The 17,544-nt window shown below is 38.6% G+C and overlaps 1 protein-coding gene across 1 annotated transcript in view; it reads left to right on the top strand.

Annotated features, from left to right (window-relative positions):
- The window catches only part of LOC149239246 (NAD-dependent malic enzyme, mitochondrial-like), a 463,766-nt gene extending 446,629 nt beyond the window's left edge, over nucleotides 1-17,137 (top strand). The window contains exons 13-19 of the mRNA XM_089373360.1: nucleotides 14,863-14,935; nucleotides 15,071-15,157; nucleotides 15,298-15,352; nucleotides 15,651-15,722; nucleotides 15,950-16,012; nucleotides 16,111-16,225; nucleotides 16,718-17,137. Coding sequence (XP_089229486.1) covers nucleotides 14,863-14,935; nucleotides 15,071-15,157; nucleotides 15,298-15,352; nucleotides 15,651-15,722; nucleotides 15,950-16,012; nucleotides 16,111-16,225; nucleotides 16,718-16,786 — 534 coding nt within the window. The 3' untranslated portion in view covers nucleotides 16,787-17,137. The remainder of the gene's footprint in view (nucleotides 1-14,862; nucleotides 14,936-15,070; nucleotides 15,158-15,297; nucleotides 15,353-15,650; nucleotides 15,723-15,949; nucleotides 16,013-16,110; nucleotides 16,226-16,717) is intronic.
- The last annotated feature ends 407 nt before the right edge of the window (nucleotides 17,138-17,544 follow it).

Raw genomic sequence — 17,544 nt, 5'->3', positions numbered from 1 at the left:
TAAGTATGGGGGTTTACGCAGTGCATTATATTAGATATCATTTTAGCAATTCAGGTGCTAAGGAGCGAAGAGCAGTGTTGAAAGAAAAGCAGGAGGCTCAATGGTAGAGTCAGCAACAATGCAGATTCCCCAATGGACAGTACAGAGGCTAGTAGCAGTTAGATGCTCAGGAGACAGATGCAGCACAGAGAGTTGATTTAGTATTTCGGATGCTTCTCAGTTACGGTAGTTGCAGTAGCAGCAACAACGGATGAGAGGGAGTTTTAGTGCAGATGCAGAGTTGGCAGCAGTATAGCAGTGCCAGCAGCAGCACAGATGCAGCATTAGAGTTGCGCAGTAGTTGGTGGGCAGTGACAGACAATCACAGCGGCCAGACATCAGCAGTGTATAGAGGGTGATGTAGAGATAGGGTGTTGTAGTAGTACGACACTAGAACACCTTCCTTGCTAAGGAGTGTTAAGTTTTGTAGCATCGGATGGTGTTCTAGTCTCGACAGTTGTCAAAGAGGCTAAGAAACACTAGGACTCTAGAACCTAGAAAAGGTTTCAGGAAAATCCACGTAGAAATGCCTTAATTAAGTTAACTAATCAGTAATTATTTTTTTCTTAAGTCTAACTTAGGGAAAATGATTAATTAATAGTAATTAATTGAAGAAGGTGAGATTTCTCTAGAAACTCACATAGATCGACTAGGAAATAATCTTAGCCATTGATTAAGATTTAATCTGATTGTTGGAGTCCCACGATGCGATTATAAGAAGAAGTCGATGGGTAGATGGAGGAACACACTTGAGATCGTTTTCCCTGGGTAGTTCGATTTTCTAGAGAGCAACAACATTATGTCGGAAGAGTTCGAGCTAGAGAGGGGACACAGATACAGAGAGGGGCAAAGACAGTGAGTCCATAGGAAGTTTTCCAGTTCCGGAGAGTCAATGACAAGAGGGTCGAGTTTCCTTAGTGAGGTTGCGCGGTGTTGGTGCGAAAGCTTAAGAGGCAGAGTTCAATTTGTCTAGTCGAGTCGATTCAGTGGTTGGAGGCCGAGAGAATTTCCGAAAGGGGCCAATGAGTCATTCTCAAAGGCTAGATTAGGTAGATGACGTGATCAATTGCAATTTCCATGAAGAGCGTACAAGTTCTCGTGCAGATTTGAAGCAGACGCTGATGCAGGGATTTTTGGAGCCCAGTATTCGCCAGTTTTGGATCTAGTTCAGTGTCGGGTGAGACAAATTTGTCTGACTATTTTTTGTGGTCAATTTTCCTATAGTGGATTTTGCCAGTTTTGGGCATCCAATTGTACTTATAATTTTCTCACTGTTGCTTAATAGTAAAAACCCTCAGTTGTTGCACTAGTTTTCCCGCATTGGGTTTTTCAGGGGACTTTTGTCCAAAAATAACGGTGTTATATTTTTGTGTGTGTTCTAGTATTTTCTCAGTTTCCAGTTTATCTTCCATAGTATTTTTATTTGTGAAGATTGTAGTGTGATTAATTCGTTGTTGTCGTCGCAATAAATTGCTAAATAAATTAATAGTTAGAAGACTTAATTCCAGTGGTTGCAATAGGATTTCAACAGTGAAATTTTCATAGGCAACAAGGCTATCCAAACTTATTGCTCAGAAAAATTCATTATCCAACCACATGACATACTTATTACTCGGAGAAATTCATTATCCAGCCACAAAACAGAGACAAATCATAGATTGGCCTACGTTTTCTCACTAACGATGATGGATCGCTAATAAAAAACCGCTGTTGTCACCTTTAATTTTGCTACCTACTTGCCTTAGGTTGCTAATTTAATTTAAGCCTGATTAATCTATCACTCGGACTCTAAATCATATATATTTATTTTTATATATACACATCATATAAATAAGTTATAAGAAATTTCACATTTAACCTTTTTTTTCCTATTTTTAGAATTACATATTTATAATATAAAACATTTAATCAATTTTAATCATATATATATCGATCAATAAGAATATAGAAACTCAAAGGTTCAATAGAGTTAGAACCTTACTCTAATACCAACCCGGAATCAAAATATCAAATTATTCACATCAATGCATGCTATTAATAATCAACACAAAAAATTATTCAACTGATAAGAATAAAATTTACAAAACCATGAGAGGAAAAGACTTACTTGTAAAGTGAAGATATATCTTATCGGAGATTTCGAAATTGTTACACTACTCGGATCTTGCTGAGTGTAACATTGTCTTGGGGACAACTCTCCGCCCAACCATAGGCTCAATTGTACTAAATTTTCTTACAACTGGCAATCCCCAAGTCTTCAATCAACTACTACAACCAATGAATCCTCCTCTCCTAGAATTTTCATTTGGAAAGAATGAATGTCTCTCATCCCCTTTTCTTCCATTAAATAGAACAATTCGTTCCAACAATGGAAAGTGAATCTTCATGCAAAGAATCCATGTGTTATCATGCTAATTTCTATTTTTTTGTCTTAAGTTTTCCTTAACTCCATTTTTCTTAATTTAACTTTCGTTATTTTATTCCTTTTTACTTTTGGTTAACTTTGCTTATTCTTACTATTTTTATAGTTTATTTTTATTTATTTATTTAGAACTTCATTTTATTATCATTATTTTATTTATTTTCTCTTATTATCTTTTCTTTGTTATTTATTATTTTATTTATTTATATTCTCACTTTTTATTTTTGATTATTTTTTTTATTTTAGTATTATTATTATCATCATCATCATTATTTATTACTTTATTAATATGGAGCATTACATATTTAGGTAAATACCACACAAAAAAATCCGCAAGCATCTTCTTATTGGGAGTCTAAGTTGAACTGAAACGGATACGGGAACGGATACAGAGACGGCAAATTTTCAAAAAATCTAGATACAATATGACAAGAAACGACATATGTATATATATATATATATATATATATATATAATAAAAATTTCATATTACCATTCATATTTTAGAATCTAGATTAGATCTAAAGACTAAAAATACATAATCAATTATCATCTATGATCTACTATGATTCATCATCATCAATGTTGATTTGTGGTAACATCGGAAGTGCTCTAGCCATGAAAATTGGTGGAGAGGCTAAGGCACATAAGATCTCCAAGACCCAGAAATCGTTTGGTGAAATTTTCCAACCAATGGGAGAGATATTAAAATAATTAATATTTTTAATGGGGTTCCTAACTCTAAACTTAGGAAAATTAAAATATTAATGGGTTTAAAATATTAATGGGTATTAATATAAAACTGGGTGAGAATGTTCTAAATGACATGGATCAAGCCAAATCTAAACTTAGTCGTTGATTAGGGACTCAATCTTGGCCGTTGAAGACTCAACAAGAAAAGTATAAGAGGAGGCTTGAGGGTCAGTTGGAGATACACCAAATTGATCAGTTAGTTCAATTTTCTGGAGTGGGGTTTCGCTGAGAGAATCAAGCTAGTGATCTGTTGCAGCGAGGGGCAGTTCGGCACAAGGCCGAGAATACATAACAGAGAGGCAGAGATAGTGCCAGAGAGATAGCGTAGAGCCTGGTGAGGCTAACGTAGAGGCAGCTGGGACTTACGCAGAGGCTGAGGAGGCCAATGTGGGTGACACAGAGGGCCAAAGAGTTGACACAGAGGCATCAGTAGTTGCGTAGAGGCTAGCAGAGCTGACGTTGGGCCTAGAGGCAACGTTGGATGATTTTCGTTAGGCAAACTAAGTGTTGGTGAGCTGAGAGGGTGACGTAGTCCCTATCAAAGTGACACAGAGCACTGGAAGTTGTCGTAGTTGCTGTCGGATCGATCATTCGGTGACTAATCAGCCAGAATATCTATCTCCGAGGAGAGGTACTTCTTCCGAGGGCATTCTCTCTTGGGTGAGCCATTTTTGGCACCCTAGTTGTATTAAGAAACTGCATAATAATAAAACCCTCATATCTGCTGCACCGGTTTTCCCGCATTGGGTTTTTCCGGGGACGATTGTCCAAAAATAACGTTGTCCCTTCTGTGTTTGTCTCAGTTATTTCAGTTGATGATCTGTATACGAGTTAAGGTTGCATTTGTGTTTATTTCAGTATTTATATTTATAAATAACTTGTTAATGGAATAAACAAGTAGGAGAAATTAAACCAGATAATGCAGTAGGGATTTCTAACGTGTCAGACTTAGAAATTCCAACACGGTATTGGAGCGAGGTTGCAGATCACAGGAGGATTGAAGGCATCAGTAGTAATTCAAAGAATTTGCAGCAGTAGCAGTTGTCCCGAGAGACAGCGTTGTTCCAGAGCAGAAGCAGCAGAGAAGAAGTGACACAGAGGGTCTGCATCATCAGTTCGAGTTAGGAGGAGGGTCAGCACAGAGGCAGAGAGGGACAGATTGGACCTACGTAGTGCCTGGTCATCTTTCTCATCCAGGAAGGATCGACGTTGTGGCCAGGAGGAGCAGATTTTGCGTTGCCGAGATTGCGCAGAGCCTGAAAGGCTCAGTTTCTTCACTTCTCGGGGCTTGGGGAGCTGTGGGCAGATTGTGATTTAGAAGCTGGTGGGGTGTTGGTTCTGTCAGAACAGAATAGTACCTAAGGAGACAGAACCAAGGTAGAGGGAGTCGCTACCTTGACGGATTTCTAGCCAAGAAATCCAGATCCAAGTTGCAGTTGCAAGGAGGATTGGAGAGGAGCGGTTCGACAGCTGGCCAAAGGATTTCCAGGAGGGAAATCAGGACTTAGAGGGAGATTTGCAAGAGGGAAGTCGAATCTCAGAGGGAGTCCAGAAGAGGAGTTGAAATGGTAGTGAATGGACTGAGGGATCAAGACAGGTTGGATGGGGCTTCCAACTTTGTCATCTGGAAGGCCAGGATCCTGGCAATCCTGGATCGACATCGCATCAAGAACTTTGCCTTGAGAACCGTGGCTATCCCGGTCGACCCAGTTGAGAATGAGAAGTGTGAGGATGCAATGGCGAGGGCAAAGTGCATGATCCTAGAAAGGGTCAAAGATCATGCCATACCACATATTGCTAAAAAGAACACAACAAAGGAGATGTGGGATACTTTGACGACCTTGTATCAGGGATATTCTGTGCAACAAAAGATGCTATTGGAGAATCAGCTGCAGTCGTATCAGATGCAGAAGGGAGAGCAGATAGATCCATTCCTTCTCAGGTTGCAGGAGATTCGCGACCAACTTACTTCTGTGGGGTCTACACCGGATCTAGAATTTATGGTTAGGACTACCCTGAATGCAGTCTCCGAGGAGTGGGAGACATTTGTCCAAAGTATTTTGGGCAGGGCTACTCTTCCAGGTTGGGAGGAGATGTGGGCAGCTCTTCACCAAGAAGAGATTAGGAGGTTGACCAAGGCAGGGAGTAGTGGCAGGGGAGTCGAATCAAGAAAGAGGAGGAGGAGGATGCGGCTCTAGCATCTGCGGGACAACAAGGGAAGAGGAAGAAGAAGGACATCTCCAAGGTGAAGTGCTTCCATTGTGGGGAGCTGGGACATTATGCATCCCAGTGTCCCAGGAAGAAAAACAAGGGAGAAGCTTCTGATTCTAAGGCAGCTCCAGCTAAGGCGAAGAAAGAGGTCAAGATTGATGATGACTGTGCCATGAGTGCTCATGCACCTCTAGAGAAGAGGTGGGGAGACATCAAGGTGTAGTCAGGAGGACTATATACTAGGGGGAGGATCCTTGAGGTTCCCAAACTCTTGGATCACATCCGACTACGGGAGCCTTTAATGACAGTAGCAGAATGACAAGGGTTGGGTGGAGCAAAGTGTGGTGGAGTAGCAAGGCAGTGCAAGAGGCACAGAGTTGTATGCAGCAACACAATAGCAGCAGAGGGAGCACAGAATAGCAGTAGAGGCAGCTTCAATTTCACAAGGCTTCCAGACTGACTGGGATGTCAATATTTGGGAGAAGTCAGTTACCTACTTCTCAGTAACTGAGTTGCAGTGCAGTAATTAGCAGTGGCAGTGCTAGGGGCAGCATATTGAGAGGGAGCTGCAGTATAGATGTAGCAGTGGCAGTGCTAGGGGCAGCATATTGAGAGGGAGCTGCAATATAGATGTAGCAGTGGCAGTGGCAGTGTCATGGGCAGCAGTACAAGAAGCAGTGATGCAGATGATGTGAGGCAGCAGGTCAAGCATCAGCACAAGTACTAATGTGAAGGATCAGTGTGATGTTTCCATGGTGAAGCATTACTAGAGCACATTCATCGCTAAGAGGGAGTGTTGATTTTTGGTAGCATCAGAAGTGCTATAGCCATGAAAATTGGTGGAGAGGTTAAAGCGCATAAGATCTCCAAGACCCAAAAATCATTTGGGGAAATTCCACCCGATTGGAGAGATATTAAAATAACTAATATTTTTAATGGAGTTCCTAAGTCTAAACTTAGGAAAATTAAAATATTAATATAAAACTGGGTGAGAATGTTCTAAATGACATGGATCAAGCCAAATCTAATCTTACCCGTTGATTAGGGACTTAATCTTGGCCGTTGAAGACTCAACATGAAAAGTATAAGAGGAGGCTTGAGAGTCAGTTGGAGATACACCAAATTGATCAGTCAGTTCGATTTTTTGGAGCGGGGTTTTGCTGAGAGAATCGAGCTAGTGATCTATTGCAGCGAGGGGTAGTTCGGCACGAGGCCGAGAATACATAACAGAGAGGCAAAGATAGTGCCAGAGAGACAATGTAGAGCCCGGTGAGGCTGACGTAAAGGCAGCTGGGACTTACGCAGAGGCTAAGGAGGCTAGCGTGGATGACGCAGAGGGCCAGAGAGCTGACCCAGAGAGCCAAGGGGCTGACGCAGAGGCTAGCAAGGCTGACGTTGGGCCTAGAGGTAGCGCTGGGTGATTTTCATGAGGCAGAGTGAGTGCTGGTGAGCTGAGAGGGTGACGTAGTCCCTATTAGAGTGATGCAGAGCAGTGGAAGCTATCGTAGTTGCTGTGGGATCAATCATCCGTTGACTGATCAACAGGAATATCTGTCTCCGATGAGAGGTACTTCTGCCAAGGGCATTCTCTGTTGGGTGAGCCATTTCTGGCACCCTAGTTGTATTCAGAAACTACATAATAATAAAACCCTCATATTTGTTGCACCGGTTTTCTCGCATTGGGTTTTTCCGGGGACGATTGTCCAAAAATAATGGTGTCCCTTGTGTGTTTGTCTCAGTTATTTTAGTTGTTGATCTGTATATGAGTTAAGGCTGCATTTGTGTTTATTTTTGTATTTATATTTATAAATAACTTGTTAATGGAATAAACAAGTAGGAGAAATTAAACCAGATAATGCAGTAGAGATTTCTAACGTGTTAGACTTAGAAATTCCAACAATCAATTTAGCATAAACATTGTCATCATCATTAATGATTATTATAACATTCATGATTCAACATATCATCAAGTTTTTGTTTCAAATTTCAATAATCAAGTTATCAACATGACACGTTACACGATCATTACCAAAATTAATAATGCATACTACATAGTACAAAGTACAAAATGAACTATGACTGACAGTCTATTATTATTATTCATAATTCATATGGTTGTTCAAAAGTTCAAAAGTTAAAACACCATCATAAATTACATTTACATATCATCAAATATGTCTTCATTCATGCCACTAAAAATTTCCACATCCTCTCCAGAAGTGGGACTGGGAACATTGTTGCCATGTCCACTTGAAGATCCATCTATTGGTGACTCCGCATCAAACAAATTCATATGAGACATGGAATTCAATGTCATACCCAAGTCCGGTAACTCTAGTTCCACGTCCCATAATTTGGTGGGCCCAAATTTGTATTCATCTCTCTTGTGTGACAGAAGGCGAAGGTTTGAATGAACATACACTAATTCATCAACCTTCTTAAAGCCCAATTTGTTTCGCTTCACTGAATGGAAGAAGCCGTATGTACTCCAGTTCCTTTCTGCTGAAGAGGAACTAGCAACCTCTGACAAGATCATGATGGCCAATTTTTGGATATATGGAAGTGCCCCACCATAGAAGTTCCACCAATCAATTGGATTTAATGTGGTCTTGTCCCGCATACAATCAATACCACAACCCCAACCCTCTGATCCCATAAAATGAGAAAGCTGTGCACAAATCCGAAGCCCAATTTCGGGATCTACAAAAAGCTTTCTAAAAGAATTTTTAAATACTTCTACGACTTTTGGGTCTTTGTTTGGTGCGGTTCTTTCTGGATCACTTAGCAACTCTGCAGCATAATATTTTGGATTCACTGCATAGGCCAAAAGGTGCAATGGGGTGGTCATCTTGTTCCACCTTTTGGTCAATATATCTTTTACTTCTCTGTAAAAGAATTCATTTGGGTCATTCTCCTTGGCATTTATAACCAACCTTATCTTCTCTATCATGGAATCAATGCCCTCATACACCTCTCCCAAATTAGGCATATCTGTGTCAAACATACAGAGAAAATCCACAATTGGCTTAGTAAATGCCAAGAGGTACTCCACCCTATCCCACCATTCATCATCAACAACCAGCCGTTTCAGTGTTTGTGCTTTATCAGATTGGGATTGCCTCCATTGATTCCAAAGAGAACTGCATACCATTCATTGTAATGCATCTTTCACCTGCATAAGCCTTGTTAAGACTATGATGTGAGAAACAAATCGAGCCTCGACAACCTGTAGGTGCCAAATTGCCAATGTTTGAAATTTCAACAAATTAAAAATCATAATTTGATTGAATAACTATTATGATTCACGAATCATGACATTTGAGAATCCAATTTAGATATTTGAATTTAGAGTCAGAAATTAGAATTTATGAAATAAACTTTAAAGTATAGGTACCTTAAGGAGCTCCAACTTAGCAAATTCCCTGTAGATGCCTTGGGACATGTGGTGGTTTGTGATAAAGGCTTGAATTTATTTTGCCTCTTCAAAAATAACTCGAATCCACTCAATTTGCTTCCCCATCTTGCTCAACATGAGGTTCAATGAATGTACAGAGCAAGGGGTCCAAAAGATGCGCTGATATTTTCCTTCAATAATTAGGCCTGCTGCTCTATACACTGTTGCATTGTCAGTTATTACCTGGACAACATTTTCACGCCCCACCAATTCAATTGCTTCAATCAAGATGTTAGCAATGAATTGAGAATCTTTCATCTGCCCCTCACAATCCACTGCTTTCAAAAACATTGCCCCCTGTGGGCTCTGAGCAATCACATTGATCAAAGGCCTATTTCTTTGATTTTTCCATCCATAAAAAATAATGGACACCCTTGAAATGTGCCATGAATTACGAATGGGGCTTAATTTAGCCTCCAAATCTAACTTTTCAACACTTAACATTGTGGTGCGTACCTTCTCATATCCAGAGCTCTTGAACCCTCTTGGGGCTTTATTCACTGCTTTTATCATCTTTGCCCAGTAAGGAAATCGCACAAGGTTAAAGGAAAGACCATTTGCATAAATGCGTTGGCCTATCGCTGCATTTGCTACCTCTTGAGTGTCATTATTAAAACTATTTTGAAGCGTTCCCAAATTAGACCGCTTTGAACAAACAATTCCATGAGAATGAAGTGGTGGCTTTGATGAAGTTGCTCCCAACCTTGTTAGGTGTTTTAAATAGGAGGCATGATTTGCCTCATTTGCTTTAACCTCTGCCTCGCTTTGTTCTTTCTGATATTTTGCAGGTTTTTCCTTGCTTAAACCATTTACATTTGTCCCATTCTCTTTAGGTGGGCCACTGCATATTCGAACCCCATTGCCTTTTAAGCTAAGCAAATGTGCTTTAACCGGTGTGTATGATCCCTTATACTCCTTTTTACACTCACTGCAAATCCATGCCAATGTTCCCCCTCCTTGAATCTTCCCAACAATAGTTACATATTTCCAAAGTGGTGACTTTGGATCAACTTTAGGAACCGATTCAATTTCATGTTCCACTTCCTCTACCTCACAAATCGCTGAACTTGATGTTTCCATGAATGATGATGATGATGTAAATGAAACTACAAAATAAAATTGACAAATATGGATTTCAAAAAAAGTTACAATTTACAAACTTACAAGCCTTGAAAAAGAACGATCATTATTAAAACCAATGATTGGAGTCTTGGACATGTAATATTTCAAAAGATGATGAAAGAGTAATCATGGTTTCTTTAGAAACCAATGGAGGTTATCACTCTCTTAAAAAGCATGCACAATAAGTAACATAAACATAGTGGAAGGTTGGGTCACCCTAGAATGTTTGCAGTAAGTGTGGGAGACAAACCTATAATGATATTGTTTTGAGTATATCCTCTTTAGGGTTGAAAATTGAAACTACAGATGGTAGCTGGATCCATTGCTGTAGTGAGCACATCTTCTAGACTTCTACAAGTCTCGACTCTTAGATCATTGCAGTTTGTGTGAGGCTACAACAACATTACAGGGATATTATGGCTATTGTATGCATGCATCCTTTTCCTAATTTCAAAGTGTTTTCCAGACCTAGATAGAGCCGTAATTAGCATGCTTTTCTAGTTTAATTTAGATGCTGACTTTAAATTAGAAGCGCTTTTCTCAGTTCTGTTTTAGGAACAGATCTATCTTTAGGAAGAATGCATAGTAGAGATACATTCCAGATTTAGAATAGGGTGCATTTTCCTTGGGAGAGGCGCTTTAAGTTAGAGTATGTGATATTTAAACTATACAGTCATAGGTTGACCATTGAACATTTCTCTTCAGATTTCCATGCTTGAATTTCTAGAATTATTAGAATCAATATTTGATATGTCCCTAAAGTTTAAACTATAAACTTATGAACACATGGAAGTCATGTAGAATCTGGCATAAGTTATCATATCAGCAGAAGTTAGAAGTCATATATCCTCAGGATTTATAATTTTATAATAGTGTTAATGGACAGTGTAGTAGTAAAATACTATTAAGATGAGTTGCCTCTGGCTACTGGAATCATTTCAGGGTTCAAACTTCAAACAAACAATTAGCAGAAAAGTGATGAAAGTTGAAACGCTGAAACAGTGATGAAGGTGTTTAAAACTTTAAAGTTTAAACTTTAAACACGAACAAGAGGCTTTCTGCTTACTTTGGACTCTGGAGTCTGCGCAGTCGAGACTCGACGGTGGCACGGTAGCACACTCTACACAGTCAGCGGCACACTCTAGTCTCTAACAGCGGCACCAGGCACACTCGGCGGTCACAGCAAGTCTACAACAGTCGGTGGTCACAACAGTCTACACAATCGGTGGTCGGTCACTCAGTCTCACAGTTACTCGATGGCTCGACTCAACGAATGCACTCACTCACTCGACAGCGCAAGAGTCAATGAACACACTCACTCACAAAAGCGAATTGGAAAAGATTAGGGATAGGTTCCGCTCAAAATCGTAATAAGAACTTAGAAAACCAAATTGAAAGTCGTTCCCGGTGGGCAAAAATCGGGAAACGTTTTGGTCTATCGGCATACGGATCAGTGATTTCATAAAACATTTTGGAATTTACCGGATCCAAGCCGCTTTTGGAGAAAAACGGTGAAGGTTCATTCCCTGTCGTTTCCGAAATTTCAAAACGCCCAAAAAACGTATTTGACCCATTTTGACCGCATTTCGTACGAGGATCTAGATCTGAAATGGGATCCGGTATTTTTGTCGCTGAAGGTAGCCATTTCCGGCAACTTAGATTACAGGTATCTTATGGTTGTTGTATGCATGCATCCTTGTCCTAATTTGAAAGTGTTTTCCAGACTTAGATAGAGTCGTAATTAGCATGCTTTTCTAGTTTAATTTAGATGCTGGCTTTAAATTAGAAGTGTTTTTCTCAGTTCTGTTTTAGGAATAGATCTATCTTTAAGAAGAATGCATAGTAGAGATACATTCCAGATTTAGAATAGGGTGCATTTTCCTTGGGAGAGGCGGTTTAAGTTAGAGTATGTGCTATTTAAATTGTACAATCATAAGTTGACCGTTGAACATTTCTATTCAGATTTCCATGCTTGAATTTTAGAATTATTAGAATCAATATTTGATATCTTAAAGTTTAAGCTACAAATTTATGAACACATGGAAGTCATGTAGAATCTGGCATAAGTTATCATACCAGCAGGTTAGAACTCATATTTCCTCAGGATTTATAATTTTATAATAGTGTTAATGGATAGTGCAGTAGTAAAATACTATTAAGATGCGTTGCCTCTGGCTGCTGGCATCATTTCAGAGTTCAAACTTAAAACAAACAATCAGCAGAATAGTGATGAAAGTTGAAACACTAAAACAATGATGAAGGTGTTTAAAACTTTATTGTTTAAATTTTAAACACGGACAGGAGGTTTGCCGCTTACCCTGGACTCTGGAATCTGCACAGTCGAGACTCGACGGTGACACAGTAGCACACTCTACACAGTCAGTGGCAAACTCAAGTCTCTACACAGTCGGTGGCACCGGGCAAACTCGGCGGTCACAACAGTCTACACAATCGGCAGTCACTCAGTCTCACAGTTACTCGACGGCTCGGCTCAACGAACGCGCTCACTCACTCGACAGCTCAAGAGCCAACGAACACACTCACTCACAAAAGCGAGTTGGAAAAGATTAGGGATAGGTTCCGCTCAAAATCGTAATAAGAACTTAGAAAACCAAATTGAAAGTCGTTCCCGGCGGGCAAAAATCGGGAAACGTTTTGGTTCATCGGCATACAGATCAGTGATTTCATAAAACGTTTTGGAATTTATCGGATCCTGCTGTTTTTGGAGAAAAACGCCTAAAAACGGCGAAGGTTCATTCCCTGACGTTTCCGAAATTTCAAAACGCCCAAAAAATGTATTTGACCGTGTTTCGTACGAGGATCCGGATCCGAAACGGAATCCGGCGTTTTTGTCATTGAAGGTAGCCATTTCCCGCAACTTAGTTGGGAGTTCGTATCCCTTTTAACATTCCAAACATTACAATCAACTTCATTGATAAGGTCTAGACTAAAAAGAAAGCCAAACCAATTGTTCATCAAAAAATTCACATCTTTGATTGCATTCTTTGTCAATTAGGGTTGAGCCAAAAATCCTTCCTCTTACTTGACTTCTTAATATGCCAACCATCATCCTCCTCCACTAAGGTAGGCATGCACTAGATCAAATCCCTTTTCCTGGGCTAGTATCTTAAGGAGAACGTAAAGTTCTAGCATTTTGTTGTTAAGATAACAATGCTTTAATAGCAAATTTTGCATTAGAATTGTTAGGCCAATTAGAAGTTGGAATATTGTGCTATAGAGAAGTAGCACAGGGCATTTAGTTGGGACGTTGCTTGATTTCCTGTTCTCAAGCCTAACATGCAATGCATGCATTCAAAATACTTCGCCTTCTAAAGATGTTCTCTATTGTGAATAGTTTGAAATCTTGACGCGGCATATTAATTAGATCGACCTCAATCTAGACAGTTGGGTTTGAATGAGAGGAATACCAATTACCATCACCAATGGCAGCTTTCTAAAAATTTGAGCTAACATTTCGACAAAGGGTGTTATACTTGTTTGCGGGCCAGGAAGTTTGATTGAAAAGGGTACTGAGCCCAGTTGACATCTTTGGATTGAAGTTATCCCATAGGCTAAGGAGTTAAAAATTGCCTATGGGTATGTAGATATTGTACTCAGATTTTTACTGCTGCATAAGAATAAAATAAACCTATTTTTACTGCTGCATAAGAATAAAATAAACCTTTATTTGCTGCACTAATTTTCCCTTATAGTTTTTTTTAGGAGACGCTAGTCCAAAATATTGGTGTCTATTTTATTGTGTGGATTATTTTATCAGCTTCCAATTTATTTTCGACAACGTATTTTATTTTTGGTGAAGATTGTAATTGTAATTTTATCAATATTTGTCGTAATAACAAATAACCTGCTAAACAATTAGGTGATAAATTTCCAGTAATTGCAGTCATGGGATTTTCACAGAACCACTTCAGGTTGATTGCACATCGAAGGAGGAGGATTAAAGATTGGAAGTGTCTAATTGCAGCAGCACACATTTCTTCAAGGGTGATCGATTAGTTGTTAGAGGCCGAATTGATTTAAGGGGAACCAGCCAAATTTTGCGAACAAAGTTTGCTAATAATTTATGTAAATTTCCCCAAAAATTATAAATAAAAATTAGCTAGAATTTGTTATGGAATTTCATCTGGAATTTACTGTTATTGGCTCTTATTTTTCTTGTGTAGATTCTCCATAATTTTTTTGTTGAATTTAATTAAATTTTACGGCAAAATTATTTCTGAGGAAATTTGGGGAAAACTATAAAACTATTCAAAAAGGGATATTACACAGAGGCACCTAATTGCTATGAAAAAAAGGAAAATGATGTAAATAGAATGATGAGTGAGGAAAATAACATGATTAAAAAAATAGTACTGCTGAGACTGGACATGTTCAAGAAGACAACGTGACAATATAGTAATATAATAGGTCAAGCCACCTAGGGAAGGAACACATTGGCTTAGTAGAGTGGTGGGTATAAATGTTGGAATTGTACGTGGCCACAGTCCATTTATTTGTCTCATTATGTACTTCTAACTATGGCTAATGCCATATTTTATCTCATTTATCTTATGCTAGGCTTATAGTTAAGTCTAACCTAGTCAAACTTAACTCACTTCCAACCATTGGCACTGGAAAAGGACCTCTTCTGATATTTCTGACGGCATAGGTTATGACTTGCAGGGATTAAAATCAGTGCATACAAGTGGTCTTTAAAGTTTATATAAATTTTTGCACTTAAAGACTAATTGAAAGCTTTTGAAGTTTGTGTGTGCTACAATTTGGCATGCATATCTCTCGTTAACTACTGTTTGTCTTCATGTTTTGAAATAACGTAGTTTCATTTCATAATACTCAACAGGTTTTGGAAGCCCTTAAAGAATCAACTTGTGTAAGGCCGGTTGTTTTCGCAATGTCAAATCCAACTAGCAATGGTGCGTTTCTTTTTAAGTTTATTCACAATGTCTAATAATCAATGTTAGTTTTATTTAGTTTCTATGTAACAGATTTTGCAGGCTATTTATGTTGTAGTCCTTAAATGTGCAAATTTCTTATTTCTGGAATGGCAGCTGAATGCACTGCCGAGCAAGCTTTCAACACTGTGGGACACCATATAGTTTTTGCAAGTGGAAGTCCATTTCTTGATGTGGATCTTGGTTTGTGCATTTTACTAAAACCATACAATAACATCTCCCTAAAATATTTTTTCTATCCTCCAAACTAAATCTCTTTTCATTCGAAGTAATTTCATTGTCTCCTTTTGGGAACATTGATTGTTTATACTTCTGTCCTTCAGGAAATGGTCAAATTGGGCATTCCAACCAAGGCAACAATATGTACCTTTTCCCAGGGTTTGTTTCTTCCTTCGCTTGGTGTCTGAACAAGTTTCAATAATTTTGCAAATATCATTTCAGAGAATATATAACCAAGGGTCTGGAAGTTAACTTATTGGAAATATCATGGAAAATATCAGAAAATATTGGCCAGCATATACTTGGATTTCGGAAAATATTGAAAACATCAGCAATCTAAAAAGCTCAGAAAAAATCAGAAATATTGGAAGACATTTAAAACACTGATTTCATTGCATGGAGCTAAACATTTCAATATTCTTGTAAATTTTAACACTTTTTCTCTCTAATGTGTTAGGATTGGGCTGGGTACCCTTGTATCTGGTGCTCGTCTCATTTCAGATGGCATGCTTCAGGCTGCAGCAGAATGGTAAACATTCGTAGTATTTGAGCAGTTAACTAGAATGTAATCTACAATTATGAATATATTTGTTTTAGTCTCTGAACATTGTTCTTATTTTCTGTGTTATTGGATCATGCAAAATCATCATTCCTTATTTTCATGAACGAAATCCGCATTGTTGAGCCAAGTACACTGCTTCACATTGATTTTGTCAGATTTTTATTTCTTAATAAACTTCTTATATTGTATTACAGCCTAGCTGAATGCATGACAGAAGAAGAAGTGCAAAAGGGAATTATATACCCCTCAACATCCAGGTATTGTCATTTCTAATTGAATATTATTAGCTGAATTAAAAAACATTTTCTTATGATTTACTCCATTCTGTATGCTATTAAAAATTCCATTGGTGCAGGATTCGCAGTATTACCGTGGAGATAGCTACAGCTGTTGCGAGAGAAGCAGTGGCAGAGGATCTTGCAGAGGGCTACCAAGATAAAGATGCCGGAGAGCTTCATCGTATGTCAAAGGTAGTGCATTCATTTCCAGGAACTGCAAACCTCAATGCTATTGCCCAAATTGTCGTATTCCATTTCCTGTAAAGTATTGCGCCAAAATCAACAGCCACTTGCATGGTACTTGTTCTACAAGTATTGAAACGCATTTTGACACAAAAAGCAATTTGCTCGTTTTCACTTTCTTTAGGGGACTGTCTTGATTTTTCACTTCATTTGCCAGCATTTATGTGATTGTGCTTGTCATGACATTACTACTACATGGAATGCAACCAATTGCATTTTTGGAGTCTCTGGATTTATGAAGACACGGTATTTGTGTGGTTTTCTCCACAGATAATACCTAGTCAAAAACTTTGAGATTTGGTGTTTTTGCTACGAAAATTGCAAGTCAATTCTAGTTAGTTGCATGTTAGGAGTTCGATTCAGAAAATATAGTCTGGCCTGCGTAAAATATCAGTTTTTATAATTCAAGTGGCAATTGCTGGCTTGTGGTATGATTTGCAGGAAGAGACTTTGGAGCATGTGGAAAAGCATATGTGGTTTCCAAACCATGCACCATTGGTTTACCATTAGCAATGAATCTGATCAATGGCAAAAGGGAAGAAATAATCAGTAGCTTTGCAGATTCGTTCCTAAGTTGTTACTATGAAATGAAAATTGTTGGACATAATGTACATCTCATTATTCTTGGAGTAGCTGGAGGATTTGTATTCGTGGCAGCCTATTTTGCGTAAGAAGCAGGTTGTGGCGTGAATGTCTCAAGTTGCAATGAAAGAATATTACACATTACATGTATTTAATTCAATTATGTCCATTACTTGTTTTCTCTCCGTACTGTAATGAGTATCGTGCTTTCTATACTAGGGCTATACTCTCTAGAATGCTGGTTCACTTAATAAATGCATCTTTTTTCCTTGTAAACAATTCTTTTCACCGTCTTCTAACCCTGTATGATACCTGGGAAAATGTTTTGAAGCTCTATGGCACCTAGTCATTGATTCTTTTTGCAATGTTAGCATCGAAAGGAAGTTTGCACTCATGTCAGATGGTGTTAGTGTACACTGTAAGTGATGTCTTACAAGACATGTTAAAGTCAGCCAAAAAAACACTAAAAGGAGAAAATGATCATTTTCTGGATTCTCAGCAAGGCATGGAAATGCAGTTTCATTGCCATGAACATATATAAACTTTTGTGGTGGGTTTTCAGAAAGAAAGAAAAACCTCACCCAAGACAAAGGCAATGGAGATTAGGGAAGCAGATTTAGTATTGGACAGCTGCCATATGTAGTCGGGGTAGGCAAGTGCTGAAATTAAAGATTCATTGAGTCATT

This window comes from Pinus tabuliformis, chromosome 8 (assembly GCF_031772625.1).
Source record: "Pinus tabuliformis cultivar Carrire ecotype Pingquan chromosome 8, CPIR1, whole genome shotgun sequence".
Lineage (NCBI taxonomy): Eukaryota > Viridiplantae > Streptophyta > Pinopsida > Pinales > Pinaceae > Pinus > Pinus tabuliformis.
Note: the sequence above shows the minus strand (reverse complement) of the source record. Positions and strands in the feature narration are given on the sequence as shown.